General features: G+C 47.3%; 7 protein-coding genes across 7 annotated transcripts; 4 read left to right on the top strand and 3 right to left on the bottom strand.

Moving 5' to 3' along the window:
* Positions 1-1,676: 1,676 nt before the first annotated feature.
* P175DRAFT_0530832 (uncharacterized protein) lies at positions 1,677-3,152 on the top strand (the record flags this gene model as incomplete). Its single annotated transcript, XM_040899818.1, has 2 exons — positions 1,677-1,733; positions 1,803-3,152. 2 exons carry the CDS (start codon positions 1,677-1,679, stop codon positions 3,150-3,152), a joined length of 1,407 nt encoding a protein of 468 aa, XP_040752730.1.
* Positions 3,153-3,307: 155 nt separating this feature from the next.
* Positions 3,308-6,183, bottom strand: cdcA (phosphoprotein phosphatase CDC14). Its single transcript, XM_040896914.1, has 3 exons — positions 5,739-6,183; positions 5,081-5,615; positions 3,308-5,027 (listed from the first exon to the last, which is right to left on the bottom strand). Exons 1-3 carry the CDS (start codon positions 5,785-5,787, stop codon positions 3,773-3,775), a joined length of 1,839 nt encoding a protein of 612 aa, XP_040752731.1. The 5' UTR covers positions 5,788-6,183; the 3' UTR covers positions 3,308-3,772.
* A 2,578-nt stretch (positions 6,184-8,761) lies between these two features.
* On the top strand, positions 8,762-9,427 carry P175DRAFT_0492017 (uncharacterized protein; the record flags this gene model as incomplete). Its single annotated transcript, XM_040895864.1, has 4 exons — positions 8,762-8,954; positions 9,018-9,143; positions 9,206-9,331; positions 9,387-9,427. The coding sequence occupies 4 exons, from the start codon at positions 8,762-8,764 to the stop codon at positions 9,425-9,427; spliced, it is 486 nt and encodes a 161-aa protein (XP_040752732.1).
* Positions 9,428-9,898: 471 nt separating this feature from the next.
* P175DRAFT_0492018 (CTAG/PCC1 family protein) lies at positions 9,899-10,303 on the top strand (the record flags this gene model as incomplete). The annotated part of the gene is made up of 2 exons (XM_040895865.1): positions 9,899-9,942; positions 10,006-10,303. 2 exons carry the CDS (start codon positions 9,899-9,901, stop codon positions 10,301-10,303), a joined length of 342 nt encoding a protein of 113 aa, XP_040752733.1.
* Positions 10,304-11,583: 1,280 nt separating this feature from the next.
* On the top strand, positions 11,584-12,381 carry P175DRAFT_0500247 (glutathione peroxidase). Its single transcript, XM_040896915.1, has 2 exons — positions 11,584-11,724; positions 11,784-12,381. Exons 1-2 carry the CDS (start codon positions 11,682-11,684, stop codon positions 12,305-12,307), a joined length of 567 nt encoding a protein of 188 aa, XP_040752734.1. The 5' UTR covers positions 11,584-11,681; the 3' UTR covers positions 12,308-12,381.
* A 178-nt stretch (positions 12,382-12,559) lies between these two features.
* Positions 12,560-13,847, bottom strand: P175DRAFT_0435899 (translin; the record flags this gene model as incomplete). The annotated part of the gene is made up of 8 exons (XM_040893766.1): positions 12,560-12,637; positions 12,721-12,870; positions 12,938-13,023; positions 13,133-13,238; positions 13,288-13,421; positions 13,508-13,561; positions 13,656-13,692; positions 13,782-13,847. The coding sequence occupies 8 exons, from the start codon at positions 13,845-13,847 to the stop codon at positions 12,560-12,562; spliced, it is 711 nt and encodes a 236-aa protein (XP_040752735.1).
* Positions 13,848-14,147: 300 nt separating this feature from the next.
* Positions 14,148-15,124, bottom strand: P175DRAFT_0556324 (DIM1 family thioredoxin-like protein; the record flags this gene model as incomplete). Its single annotated transcript, XM_040900689.1, has 5 exons — positions 14,148-14,425; positions 14,481-14,723; positions 14,840-14,887; positions 14,950-14,983; positions 15,044-15,124. 5 exons carry the CDS (start codon positions 15,122-15,124, stop codon positions 14,400-14,402), a joined length of 432 nt encoding a protein of 143 aa, XP_040752736.1. The 3' UTR covers positions 14,148-14,399.
* Between the last annotated feature and the right edge of the window lie 122 nt (positions 15,125-15,246).

Here is a 15,246-nt window from a genome sequence, read left to right on the forward strand (position 1 = left end):
TTGGGCGTGGCGCAGAAGCTCAAGGGTAAGGATGCTGGCACTCGGCAGACCATAGTAGAGAACCTGCATCATATCAGCGCCTCTGCCTAACCCTACAAAACACAGCAAAATGCAATACATACAATCCAAGAGTAGTGTCGACTCAGGTCTAGCACTGGATCTCTTTCGGCAGTGATTCCAACAACCAGGGACAAAAGCTCCCTCGATGTGCTGAACAGGGTTTCTGGCCAGAATTCATACGCCTGACAATGATCCTCTGGATGAGAAAGCGGGTATAGAGATAATCCAGGTAGCAATGACGAATTGTGAATGTTGTCGCCATATTTTCCATCTCGCCCCGCATGAAGGTTCCATATCTTATGTTGGTGAAGGAACTTTAGCACCTGTAGTCCTGAGGACCCTGGCTGACGACATCACGCTTCGTCATCGGAGCTGGGTGGTAAAAACATTTCTGAGAAATATTTTTTGAGGAACATATTCCACAAACAGGCCGTCCATGGTCACATTTGAGCTTAGATTTGCGACAGGGTTCACAAGGCTGCAGCAACCCGTTCGACGGACTGAGCAACGCAAGCCAGCTGGTTTCGGCGACAGAACACAGCGACCATTCGCATTCAAATCGCACTCCTTGAGCCGAAAAACCCCAAGAAGGAAAGAACCTCATTACCTCCCAAAGGGTTGGTGATAAACTCTTCGTTGCAACAGAGAGCACGCAGCCCAGGATGGAATTTGTAACTCGAAAGTAAAAGTACTTGACTCGGTTTGGTCTCAGCGTCGTTGCGATATCGGATCTAGCCGAAAAAGGTAAAGCCTTGTAGTCACCAATCGGAGAAATTCCATCACTTTCTTCTTTACTTCCAAAGTCCTCACTACATTTTCTTCCACAACGCTCAAGGTTCTTTCCACGATGGATGGGTCAGGAGCATACCTTTGAAGTTCAACCGGTAGGTTTATGTCTCTTTGGTCGGATTCGACAATGCACCTGAAGAACGTTCAACACCGTTCATTCTCGGATCCGCTTTCTAACTAGCTTGAATGTGGGAACCTTCAGAACTCCTAACCAGCGGCATTTTTCACTATACGAGCTACGGGACCTCGGCTGGAGTCCTAACGGGTCCATTACGTCCAGTTCCTTTACGATTGGTTGCCCAATCCAACAAAGTGAGGTTCTATTGATAAATCAAGCCATCCCCCAAAAAAGTTGGTTCTGCCCGAATTGAGGTAGTATTCCATTTCCAGCATTAGAAGATTCACATGGAAATAGTTAGTCTGACCCATTCGTTTGTCAAATATCCGGTCAGTCTTGGCTGATATGAAGCGCCGCAGGAATCAATGCAAATCCATGGATCGCAGCCATAAACCTCGACCAGACTGGAAGGAAGCACAAACTGGTCTTGGTGAACGGAGGAATAGGAAGAACGAGTCATCAATTTTGCTCCGAAGATGAGGATGACATAAAGCCGACTCCCCGCTGGCATCACCTTTAAATTATTTTATTTTATTTATTTTATTTTCCCCTGTTCCACAGAACACAAGGTCTCGTGCTGCCGCATCTTCTTTTGGCAAGCTTAACTAAGGCTTGATATGTCAAAGGCTGGCCAATTTTGTCAATCGGCGCAATCATGCAAAAAGAGGCCTAAAGCAATAATTCAGGAATATTGCAACAAAGTCTAAACATGGTTGGTATCCCACGAAGCACCGGCTGCCGTATGTGCCTTCAACGCCGGATTAAAGTATGTAGCCGATGCGGTTCGGTATTCCCACTTATAAGAATCAATACCGAGTCTAATTGACAATAAAAGTGTGATGCTCAGCGACCAGCGTGTTTGCGTTGTATGAAAAAGGGAGTGCAGTGCCCTGGGTATGCAAAACCAGCCAAATTTGTGGACGAACGCCCATCTCTTGAACAACGGTACACAACACCCACACAGAGCAGCAGCACTGCATCTATCGATGAGCAAGTTCTGCCTTCGCTAATGTCAAAATCGATGGCCCGACAACAACCGATAGTATTCAGTGATTTCATATATGCTGCATTCCCTCGCTTCTTTGGCCTCAATAAATATCGTGCGAACGTTCCCTGGATCGACTTCGTGGCCGAGAACCTTGGCAAGAACGCTGCGTTCGATAAATCCGTTTTCTGCATGACCTCCGCCTTCATGGGCGGCGCACATCATGACAATCAACTTCAAAGATCTAGCCGAGAAATGTACGGCAAGGCCCTCGCCTCGTTCCAACGGTTGACAAGAAACGAACGTTCACTAAAGGCCATCGAGACTCTCAGCGCCTGCATGCTACTCTGTATGTTTGAAACATATTCACAAACTAGTCCGAATTCCTGGGTACAACACGCGGCAGGTGCCTCACTGCTCATGTCGCTAAGGGGTCCGGACGCCCACCGCTCCGGCTTCGGCCGTTGTCTTTATCTCTCCTTTCGAAGCTTCGTGGTTGCCCATTCATTCCTCCTCATGACTCCCTGTATCTTTGAAAAGCCCGGATGGCAAGCCCTCATCGATCAGGTCCGAGCGGAAGACATGGTTGACCCACGCGTGAATTCTACTCTTGCCGCCATCATCGATCTCTCAGATAAAATATTCTTACAGATTGTCAGGATCCCGCGTCTTATGAAGGAGGCCAGCCAGTTCCTATCGTCACCATCACAATGGCACGCACGAGATGTGAACTCGCTCAAGGCCCGTGTTTTTGACTGTAGGGACTTGATCTGCTTTCTCACTGCTCAACTACAGCTAGCTGTTGCAGTACAGGAATATCAAACACCCGAACACAAGGAACAGCTTATTAGGCCGGTGCCTTTAAACTTCCCCAGATCATTCGCGGATAGTCTTTTTCAGGGCACGAACATCGGCTCCAAGATCCTCGGTCTCTTGCTAACCAGCCTGTCGTCTCATCAGTACCAATCAACATTTGGCTCAGATTCAAGGCTAGGTTTACAGAACATCGGTGGCCATGGAAGGATACCTAGAGGTTTACCGTTTCGCATTATCTCTCGGGTTTGCGCCTCTAATGACACGGATGGTTCTGGTTCTCACTCGACTGGTAGATCAGGACCAATCGAAAGGTGGCTGGATCAGGTGGCGTCTTCGATGGGCCTTGGGGCCTTCGAAATAATCATGGACGGCACAGTCACCTAGCAACAAACTAGCGGGATACAGAATCACAACCCTTACAACTACCAACACCTCGTTGAATAGGTGCTCTAGGCTTACCAGACGTAAGCTGATGTTATTACCCAAAGGTGATTTTCCAGCGCATCTACTGGGATACGATTGAAGGATAACGCATAGCGCGGAGAGGTCATGATCCAATTTGTCATATCGACGTAGATGGAATGTGAACAAACATACAGATACCCCAACTCGATCAACAACCCATCGCCGCTTCAAGCATTACAGGCGCAATGACTGGAACAAAGCCTGGCGCTTGTCGCAAAATTTAATGCATTCAAGACAATTCTTAGATCGTTAAAACATGAACAGTTCGCCCAGACACCATGAAACACCCAAAACCCATCAATTGAAACCAGGAGTAACCCATAACAACACCTCAAAAGGGCCACCAAGGGACAGAGCTCGGAAAGACAGAATAATGTGCGACTTGGTAATATCGCAGCCACGATGCAAGATTATATTCGGGCGAAAGGAACAGAACAGCCCAAGTAGAAGGTGAATAGTCATAAAAAGTAATGAGAGAAATTTATTTACCAAAGGTTCGAAATCGCTCGGAAACAAGGAGATGAGACAGCCTGTGCGATTTATGCTTTCACGCGCGTAGGACTGCCAGCGCTGCCGATTCGAGCACTCGCCTTGCGAATGCCTCTGGAATCACTCCTGCTATCGGTAACACGCCGAGAGCTAGATCGAACTTTATGCACGGAGATAGTACCGCTGCCAGACTTGCTGCTGACTGGAGTTTTGGGTACAGCGTGGCCCACATCCCCCCAGTTCTCTCTGTCTTCGTGAATGTCGTCATTCAGGGTATAGCTGGCAGTGACCGTTGCTGAGTAGCTAATGGATCTCTGCCCAGGCGATGCCACTGGGGATTTGGATGAACGCTTTGCTAGCATACGGAGTTGGGCTTCTTCCTCACTCTCACTGCTGTCTGTGCTGAGCCGGTGGTGGGCCTTTTGCTCCCCATCCTTATTTCCATCCTTATCAACAACCAAGTTGCCAGATGTTGTACGCGCGTAAGGGTGATGCCGAGAATCCTTCCTGTGGGACTTGCGAGGTTGGCCTGGTGTCGGAGCCGGAAGGTTTTCATCGTTCTGTACCGCGGCGCCATCGTTGTGGTCGATCTCGCCTAGAGCGGATCGCTTTGAGTGGCCGTTGTTAGGTGGGGTAGCAACAGCAGCATTAGTTCCGCGGTGTTTGGCGGACGATCGGCTGGGGGTGATCGGGTTCGGTTGTAATTGGGCAAGTTTCTCCTTCATGGAATCCTCAAACCACCACTCACGGAAGGATCCTTGATTTAGGTGCAACCAGTGCTGCTGTGGACCAACCACCATTCCAGGGCGCATAAATCTCATAAAGGCAATCACTTCGTTTGCGGTGAATCCATACCGGTAGATCAAATAGGCACCGATCAAGCAACCCGTGCGTCCCAGCCCAGCCTTGCAGTGAACTGCAATTCCTTTGTGTTTCACATTGATCATTTCGTGTGCCATTTTGATGAACTTGCGGACCAACTGCAACGGAGGGCAAGTGCCATCCTCGAAGATCATATCAATATGATTGATTCCCAGGGCGGTGAAGTATGATGGAGAGTATAATTCTGAGTTTAGACGCACGACTAAGCCGACTTTGCGAGATGAGAAGTGGGCCAGGACGTTCTTGAATGGTAAAGGTAGTCGAGAGGAGCAAACTTCTGATATGGTTGAAGGCAGAGCAGCGTATTCCGGGGTGTCAACAGGAATTGGAGCGATGGGCTGGTGTTGTGGGGAGGCAAAAGCGAGGAACTGAGGTGTGATCCAGTTGAAATCCCCCATGTCGACACGTTCATACTTTTCATACCTGAAGGATAAGTAAGTATTGGGCTGAAGAATTCTCAAAGGCCATTCACATACTCTTCGAGACTAAAGTCTCTCAGACCGCACAAGCCTTGCTCCTTGGCCTTCCAGACGCCATACACCACATCTTGAATGTTCAGAATGAAATCCGCCTGGCTGTATCCAGCGTCACGGAAAGGCATGTATGGAGGATCCGCCTGCGCAATTGGGGCCAGCGCAAGATGTGGTGGCCAGGACTGGATGAGGACCATGTAACAAGCAACCAGACATGCAGCATTGGCTCGGCTTCGGGCATCAGTCCTCGAGTAGAAAACCACGGCACGGTCATTGTTCGCAGGATCCCCAAGTAGGTCATGGAAATGAACCGCAAATCGATACAAATGACCAATATGAAGCGGGCCAAAGTCCGCATGGAAAGAGTTATAGAGGAGAGTGTCATCGACGGTGAAATACACTGGGCTTCGCTTCTTGCTGGGAGACGACATCTGAGCTCGCGTGGAGCGTTTGCTTGGGGACTTAGGTTGCTCGTTCGGGTATGGGAACGGAGTTCTGGCATCTGGGGGATTGTCGTAGGAGGCAAGGTAAAGGCGATCTACATTTTCAAGTGGTTAGAGGTCATATCCACACGCACACACGAGAACGCTATCAAAACAAGCTGTGGCTCACCCGGAGCTCAAGCGCGCACGGGAAAATAAAGCAGGCAATTAGCACTAACCTTGGATGTACTCAATCACCTGGCCGTAGCCAGCCGAATATCCAGTCATGTTGATGTTGTTGATAATTTTGTGACCCAAAACAATGGCGGAAAACAATAGGATACAGGGAACACGATGCGAGGGCAGTGAGAGAGGAACGAGTCTCTATGCAAAGAAATTTCCCACCGCGATCTCACAGGAAGTAGAAATAATCCCTTCGATAAGGGATATAAAACTGAGGGGGAGAGAAAACAGCCAACCTAAACAATCATAGTCTGGGTGAATTTGGGCTTCCAACGGGACAGATCCTTGATCAAGATGGCAACTCAAGGCTGCAGAGATGGTAAGGATATAAGCAGGAGAGCTTTGAGGACAGTAGAATATACAATAGATGCGACGGGGGGAGTAGGTGAGGGAAAAGTCAATGGAGGGGAAGATGAAGCAGGAAGCTGGAGCAAGAAAAAGATGTCCGCACGAGATGATCTGGAGGCCGATGAGAGACGATTTGGGGCAGGTACCAAGCACGCTAACTGGTTGCTGTTATGTTGTTATGCTCCTTAAGCAGTTTAGCTCCCTTCGTTGACGGGACAACGCGGCTGTGCCTGAGGCAACCCGTCACTTTCCCATAACAAATGTCACCTGATCCTTCCCCACACCAAACAAAACAAACAAAAAACAAGCACCAGCCATGACTGCGCCACATGCTCTGGGGTCCAGCCACAAACACTTTGATTACTCAAGCCCAAGGAATTCTTTTTTTTTTTTCTTCCAGAAATGCCCAAATAAGAGCTCAAATCTGGCAAGCTAGATCCTTTGGTGCTCATCTCTTGTCATTTATCCCTATCTTAGTCACTATTGCTTGTGGTGCGGGCTACGTTCCGAGGAGTGTATATATATAGTCGGACTCGAAAAAATATATATATACAATCCCGAACATAGTTGGCAGAAGTTGGTTGATGCTATACACTATTAACAACATGAAGAAACTGCGGTGTTACTACTTCTCGAGCTCCTAATCAGATGCCATTCTTAAGTACAATTAGGCCTCCTACTCGTAGGTCCTGTGAAAGTAATGTGTTACGCTCTGAGCCGGGAATTACAGTGACGAGCTTAGGGTTAGGGTCGCTCATGTTGCTCATGCGAGGGACAGGCTTCCGAATCACAGAATATTCCGGTGGTAAGAATAGCCCAATAGCAGAAGATGGAAAAACACTGCGGCGTGAAGTCATTGGCCTAAGACTGGATCTATAGCAAACGCGCCTCCAACCTGTTCGTGCGCCCTATCACCAGACATACTGTGTATTTCTTCGCAAACCCAGCACGGAGCAATTTCTTTTTGGCTATTGTAGGTCTGAAAAAAAAAAAAAAAAAAAACTAGCCAATCTTCTCTGTCTAGACGACAGGTATGGGGTCTGTATGTACAGATCGTAATCCCGACGCAAAGCATCAACTGTAGTTTGAACTGGAACCGGGAATATTTCTGGGAACTCATGAATAAAGAATGGACAGCAGGAAGGACTCTCTTGAGGGAAGTAGAATTAGTTACCGTCGAAGATGAATAGCAATCCAGTTTGGCCAGTTGAGAGGAACGGCAGGCAGCACCAGAGATTTAGATATGGTAAGTTTCCACACCACCAGCACTAGCCAGAGGTCCAGACCCGGGAGGAGGCCGAGATGAGGAATTCTTCTTCGAATCTGTCTTTATGTGAATAATAAGTCGTTCCTCTATGGAGTATTCTGTATTCCACGCGCAAGTAGTATGCTATCAGCATGGGACGCAATCTGGGAATAGTGTCCTTTTTTGCCTCAACATCAGGACCAAGGCAAGAAGCTACGAGAACACTAGCCCTATTTACCCACGAGACACTTGATCGCCCTTTGCGGTCAGGGTGATCGTCCCCGGCGAAAAAGAAAGGAATTGAAAATAATGGAGCCGTATATGTACTCGGCCGATTATTCCCCATTTATTTACCTGGCGTATCCATTTCTCGTACTCTTAAGCCCTCAAGTCTCCAGTTGAGGAGGGAAAAGGTTTCATAATGATTGGCGGAGATCGGCAGGGGTGGATAAGAGGACTGAGTATGTGTACTGCGAAGTCTCCCCAGCTTCATGTTCAGTTAGACTCTTCTGGATGTTAAGTTAAGTCTCTATCCCCAGAGAGAATACTAATGAGAATGTCAGGACGAGAACTGATCGTGGGTGGTGTAAGATACCAAGACAAGCCACTGCCGAACTTGCAAGCCCCAAATCTCCGAAAGATGGGATTGTATGAAAGGCCTGAGTCCAGTAACTTACTGTCGACGATCCTCCCCCTGATATAAGATTCGGCTGGCGATGTTAGGTTGAACCAAAAGACAGGCTCAAATTTCCTGTCTCCGTTTCCCCACAGAGGATTTGACGTTGACTTTGAGCTTGCTCGCCCAGGGCTGTTAAAGTTGGCCCCGTTGTTATCCCCTGTCCTCTGAGGACTTTTTTTGGACCAAGCTACACGCTACATCTATAGACTCCTGGGTGTTCTTCCACAAGGATAAGGAACCTGCGAGTTAGTACCAAATATCGGACCAACACGGCCTCAACAAGTCAACCAGAATACCACCTATTCTCAAGCTATGATCGTTCTAATAATTTGCCGCCTCGTTTTTATCTACTGGGACTAGGTAATATCACCAAAGAAACGGAAGGTGGAGCGATGGGATTAGAGCAACCTTCGCATGTCGATCGCTATTCTGCATCCGCGAAATGCCTAACGTCTAACTTACCCGTTCCTGGATATCATCCTGTTTCGGCCCCTAATCCCCTGATCAACAAGAGAAATGTCATGTCTGGAAGGAGCAGAGGAGGAAAAGGGGATGTAAAGAGGCATCGTGGTTTGTATAAAATGCAGCCGTCGGTCCCAGACAAATACTGTTCTATTCATTCCTCATCCAAGCATTCAGAGTCCTCACTCTAGTCATTCCTTTTTTCCAAGCTCTTCCCGTCACTCATTCAACCCAAACCCTAATCTAATCCCTTCGTTGATTTGACACCTCATCAACCCGCCAAAATGAAGTTCACTGGAATCGTCTCTACCCTCGCCATCGCCGGCGCTGCCTCCGCTGCCCTCATCCCTAACCTCCAGGTCGTCAAGATCCAGTCCACCATCACCCGCCTGGATAGTGTTCTCGGAACCGTTGAGGGTCTCGTTGGCACCACGACCAACACCGTCTCTCAGGCTGCCCTTACCAGCGTCAAATCTGGTAGGTTTCTTCCCCACTTGCAACTGAACTTTTGAGGAACTATTGTGTGCTAAGGCAAAACAGATCTCTCTGGTATCCACAACAAGCTCGAGAACCTCGTTGGCGGTCTCGTCACTGGCGTTGTCTCCAACGGAGTTGTCCAGGAGGTTACTTCCATCGCTGAGGAAACCGCCTCCTCCGTTGTCAGCAGTATGTAGCGTCTAAACAACCCATATATTGAACAAGACCAGAGTTTCTAACGAACTTCACAGCTCTCGGTGGTGTTACTGAGGTGAGCAGCCTGACTAGCCTTGCTGAGTCCCTCGTCAGCCGCGTCCAGAGCGGTGCTGTCGATGCCACCGGTTTGGAGAGCGTTCTTAGCGTCCTTGGCCAGACCTGTAAGTTCTCTTAAGAAACACAATGATCCAACCTTTATTGACTCGTGTGATACAGCTGGCCTCCAGGTCCTCAACGGTGTCCTCTCCCAGGCGTAAATGGTTCGGCTCAACTATTAGCGGCTCATGCTTCTCACGACCAATACTCTGAGAGACCCCATCGCGAAGTTGTACTTTATGTTCGTTTCGGTGTTCCCTTGGCCCGCGGCTTTGGATTTTTTGAACGAGGAAACTTGATTCAATAATACCCTTTTAGTGCAAGTCATTTTTGTTGATCTTTGTTCATCCAAAGCTTAAATATGTCGTAATCCATTGTAGTCTCTTGATGAAAGCTTCGAGAAGGTTGGCGATGTTTTTAAGGCCTTTCGAGAAGTTGATTCTTAATAAGACTGTAGAATCCTAGATTTGCTGACTCATCGTCAATACCCCCCGCCTTATGTTTTGTAATTTGAGGGCCTCGACTCAAATATTCAGCATCGAAGCCGGTTTTATCTCGCAGGAAAAATTAAATACCTTCTTGTCAATTCTACATTTCACTACTTTATCGGCACACACATTACCTCTTGGAGAATGGCCCCAACACAACCTTCGGATACTGAGTTCCCATACTCCCTGTAAATCTCCAATACCCCTCGTTTGCACAACACAAACTCACTCACCTCTTATTCTGCACACAGCACAATCTCGCTCCCTCTCCCTACCAACCGACTTGCCTCGTCAGCTCTCCGAGCTCTCGAAGTTGACACCGAGCTATCTCCATTCGTCCGCCGATATTTTGCCCTGAAAAGCCCAACCCCAGCAGACCAAGCCTTGGACAATGAGGAGGGCAAGACAGTTCTCGAGACAACGTACAAGGCTACCACGAATCGGATGCTCAGAGTTGCAGTGAACGGGTTTATGGAGAGCTTGGGTGTTGTTCTTGGAGTTATGGAGGAACTGGATGTGGATGTCTTGCGAGAGGAAAGCATGGAATGATCGGGGTTTACTGAAAGAGGAAATTAAAAGGGCCTTGGTTAGGTCATCAAGAACCGACTTCGCCTGGGTGGCTGGCTCATAAGAGAATCGAGATTCTGCTACCACTAGCGGAAATGTCTTGTGGGTAAGTGGTGTGCAATGAATATACCACCCCACGGCTGCTCCCTTCCATGTTCCAGGAAAGTTTGCGACGAAGCACCGTCGAGTGCAACGAGTACCGCGAATAGTCTCTTGCAATATTGTGACTTGGCTCTGTCGGGTTGAAGCTGAGAGTCTAGAGAGGCCCAGGTTAAACCGTTACGAGGCCCAGGATCTCCTGGCCTGGCCGGCCACATGTTTCGCCTGCGAGCGTTTTGTGCAGCGTCTATCTTTGGACATTGTATTCCAAGGCCAGGCATCCCTCATATCGATGGATAAGCATCATTGTTACTATAGTAATTCAAACACGCCGCCGCTTAAATAAAACATGAACCATGAAGTTGGCTGGACTGGTGCCATTTGTGTTCAACATTTTTGTTCTCCAGTAGTAAGACCACCATACAATCCTGTCTCAGTCCCATCACACCGGAAGACAGGAATATATCTCGAACATCCACTCACGAGTGTATCAACCAATCGCCTTCGCGACCGATTCGTCCGACGCTAACCAAGCCATCCTGGAGTATATTCTCAGGGAGGTATATCAAGACCAAGGCCACACAGGTGCATTGGGTCGTATGGGGCGCAGCATGCTAATTACATTAGATTATTGCAATATAGCCTTATGATCAATTTATTCTCCGTAATACCATTTTCTACTAGGAATTTGCGTGTGTCTCTTTGCCCAAGTCTACCTAGGTAAGATGAAGGTTGTTGTATACATGCTTCTGGAACACAGTCTGCAACTTTTCACGTTTCTTCCACATAAACCACGTTTTGTCGATCCAAAGGTCTGGACTTGTTGTGGCTTATAACTGATTACTTATAGTACTAGTAACCTTTATTCCAATTATGATGATGACATCGGCTCGGTTATGCGTGTTGCATCCGACTACCTATTTGCCCCTCATAAGCTCCCCAGTGAAATCCCACCTATCCGTCACACTTTCCATCCATTAGACTCGATTCTATGTCTTTCGATTTTGCAACATCTCGTCGTTGCTTATCAATAATTTCAGGATTAGTACCAAGGTCTGGAGTTATCCCGAAGATAAAAAAGTCGTCTTGTCCCGCCCTCGCTAGTGCCAACCCTCATCATACCACCCCTTATTTTCGAACCAACCATCCTCCTTGCATTCCCCGCATACAAATCCTCCAACTACATCATCATCACTCTCCCCCAAGAGACCCTCTCCATCCCATCACCCGGACTCTTTTCACATCTTCTCATACCAACACCATGTCTTCCGCGACTACTTTTTACGACTTTGAGCCTTCTGACAGTACGTTCTCTCGACCTCCCCCCAGGTATCGTAAAACTAACCCACCGCAAAACGAATAGAAAAGGGCAACGCCTTCCCTCTCACTGATCTGAAGGGCAAGGTCGTCCTCGTTGTCAACACGGCCTCCAAATGCGGCTTCACCCCTCAATTCAAGGGCCTCGAGACCCTTTATCAATCCGTTAAAGCCAAGCACCCCGAAGACTTCCTCATCCTCGGATTCCCCTGCAACCAGTTCGGCAGCCAGGATCCCGGCTCCAACGACGAGATCCAGTCCTTCTGCCAGGTAAACTACGGTGTGACTTTCCCCATGCTCGGCAAAACCGATGTCAACGGTGACACGGCCAACCCGCTGTGGACCTGGATGAAGGAGTCGCAGCCTGGTCTGCTCGGTCTGAAGCGCATCAAGTGGAACTTTGAGAAGTTCTTGATCTCTGCCGAGGGAAAGGTTGTCGGACGCTGGGCAAGTACAACTAAGCCCGAGTCGCTGGAGGCTACTATTTTGAAAGAGATCGAGAACGCCCAAAAGGCGGGGACTTTGGCCTCGGCTCAGGCTAAGGAGGGGGAAGCCGCGAAGTTGGCGTAAATAATCCCTGGGGACGTTTCGTTTTTTTTTATCATGATACCAACTTTCTTTTTTTTCTTTTTTTTTTTTTTTTCCTTTGTGAATTCCAAACTATCGGTTTATTTGCCGAACCTAATCGGCCACGACTTGGGTTGCCTGCCTACTGGAGAACTAGTAGTCATTGTCCAGTTGATTCATGTTTTTCTAACATTGTTTACTGCATACTGTTGCATAAAAAAAAGTCTCCTGCAAATGATTCTTCATTGAAGAAGTTTACTGCGCAGCGCTTGTTCCTTTCGGAATCAAATTCCGCAGCGACAGATCGTAAACCACGTCCTCGACCTTTTTGACCTGCTCGATCGATCAGTACTGTAACTCAATATCTTGATATAGAGAAAAGAAAAAAAAAAGAAAAAAGAAAAAGAAAAACTTACACTGTACTTGATCCCATCACTCCGTTTCCGCAGAATATCATTCTTCAGATTCAGCAATTGGAACCCGGAAAAGAGATCTTTGATGAAATTCCCAATCTGCATGGGCCGGTCGAAATCGCCCAAAGTGACCGAGTTGACAGCAAGACGGGCCTAAAGAGTTAGAACGCAACATCTTCCTAACCAAGGGACCGAAGGATAAAAAGAAAACCAGACTAACCAGTTCCTCAACCATCGCGATAAGCGCAAGAAGATACTCCTCAATCGTAAGATGGAAGGCGTCCTCTCCTTTCAAGTTCACAGGGACTATACATCGCTCGATGGGTATGTGTCAATTGTTCAAAGTCCATCGAGAAAAAAAAACAAACAAAAAAAAAAAAAAGCAAAGGGATGGGGGGAGGGGGGGAGGGCATACTATCAAGAAACTTGCCAACTTCCTCGATCGTTAGGAACGAGGCAGAGCTGGAGCATTTGTACTCCTGGAGTCCGCCGAGCCATGCACACAGCTCAATAGACGAGACCTTCAATGAAACATTAGTACGAGAATAAGAACGCCAAACAAATACTGACGAGATTCTGTAATTCACGCGTCCAGAGTCCGTTATATTTGTAAAACGGATGCTTGTCGGCTACGGCCTTCAATCGGGAGACTTCCTCTCGCTGAGCAAGGATTTCTTCGGTGGCGTCTGCAAGAACCGGCTTCACTATCAGGTAGGTAAGTAGTAATCAGCACCTAGGTACGCAAAGCCTTTATGAACAGAGGAAGGCTCAAGAAAGTGGCGTGGCATACATTGGTCCGCAGGTGTAGAATGAGCCCGGGAAAGGGTCGCTTGTGTAGATCGTCCTAGGTAGTAGTTAGTAGTAGTAGTAGTAGATTGCTCGTATCAGCTCTCCTGCCCGTAGCAATCTCAGCTGAACTTTTTGGGGGGGGGGGGGACCTTTTCTTGCAAGGTTCTGTACGATTTCATGCAGCTCCTAGATACAGGAACCATGTTAGTTTTAATCTTCTCTTCTACCTAGGTTGGTATGATGACAGACAGGGCAGAGGAAATTGTGGAACGTACATCTCGAACAGCTGCCTCCTCGTCAATCTTCGATTGGAGGTTTTCGAAAATCTCGCGATCAATCATCTTACGTGTCGTGATTTGCTTGTGCTTTGTTACGCTTCTTATGGGAGATATTTAATGGAGTCAAGAGGTGGTGATATTTTGGTGTTGCGTCGAAGAGTTGAAGAAATTGTGGGGTGCGGATTTTGCCGCAATATGTACATTGAGTTATTTATTTGGCTGATGGGGCACGCCTCGGGTTTAGTTATCAGATGGATTTTACAAAAGTGCAAGATTAAAATGAGAATGTGCGGAATGGTAGAATATTTTTTTACCATAATAAATACTTCTCTTTCTTCTTTAAAGATTAAGATTGTTCTACTTCCAAGTTGTATTTGATGACGCTGATTAAAGAGGGTCGGTTTATGCTGAACTGTGTTTATTATCCTTCTAAATCTATACTTGGTTGGCTGAGCCGATCGGACAAGTATTTCGAGCTTCTTTCTGATATTGAAATATTCATCGTAATAGAAGTCATCTTTAGCACGTCTTGGTAATATTCATAAATTCATTAAATTGATATCAAAGCGCTTATCGCCAGAAGTCTTTGCCATACTCCGTACAGTCGGAAGGAAATCAGTAGCGGTATCTTGTAGAGTAATCTACAAGCATTTATTAGCTCAGGGTTATTGAAGTGAAAGCAGGCTGTCTGCTCACCTTTAGGACTAACGACGAGACCTCGTCCTTTTCTGGCGCCCTTGTAGATCGTTTCGATAATATCGATCAATTCTTGTTTGTCTTCGAGTACCCAGTTCAACTTGTTGTTGTTTCCGGTACCGAAATCGCACATGATGTGTTTGTTCCGGAAGAAGAACATGATCGTCATCGGATCAAATAATTCATACATGGTGTTGAATTCAGGTACCTCGTCGATATCACAGAGGTAGATTACGGCAAAGTCTTAAGCAGTCAGTATTTCCTGTTGGTTCCAGGATGATATCTGCAGTGCGCATTCACAGATAGGCGTTGAATGGAAATAGGGATAATAAACTGGAGCAACATGGGGGTTGACTCACTCTTCACTCGTTCAGCAATCTTGAAAAGAACCTCATCTTGGCGCATGCCTGCAACGAATAATTAGTACACTATCACAGAGCTAGGCTACACGGATTCCCGGGACACTTACAGTCAACATCGTGGTCGCGTCCAAATCGAATCACCTATTGTTCGAATGTGCAACTCTCAATACATGCTCTCAAGCGATGGTTTGATATACATACCACTAATCTCTCCTCTTCGGAAAGAATCGCCTGATCAACGTGCCAAGCTGTACGCAAATGGGGGAGAACCACGGAACCCATGTTGACAAGCCTAGGAAAGATATTTGATCCTGGAGATGGATAATTGTAGTCTGATTGTAGCTGGGCAAGAAATTATGCTGTAGATCACGTGCATCGACCGAATGTGACAAATAAGGGCGGTC

The sequence above is a fragment of the Aspergillus ochraceoroseus genome, assembly GCF_002846915.1.
Source record: "Aspergillus ochraceoroseus IBT 24754 chromosome Unknown P175scaffold_3, whole genome shotgun sequence".
Taxonomy (NCBI): domain Eukaryota; kingdom Fungi; phylum Ascomycota; class Eurotiomycetes; order Eurotiales; family Aspergillaceae; genus Aspergillus; species Aspergillus ochraceoroseus.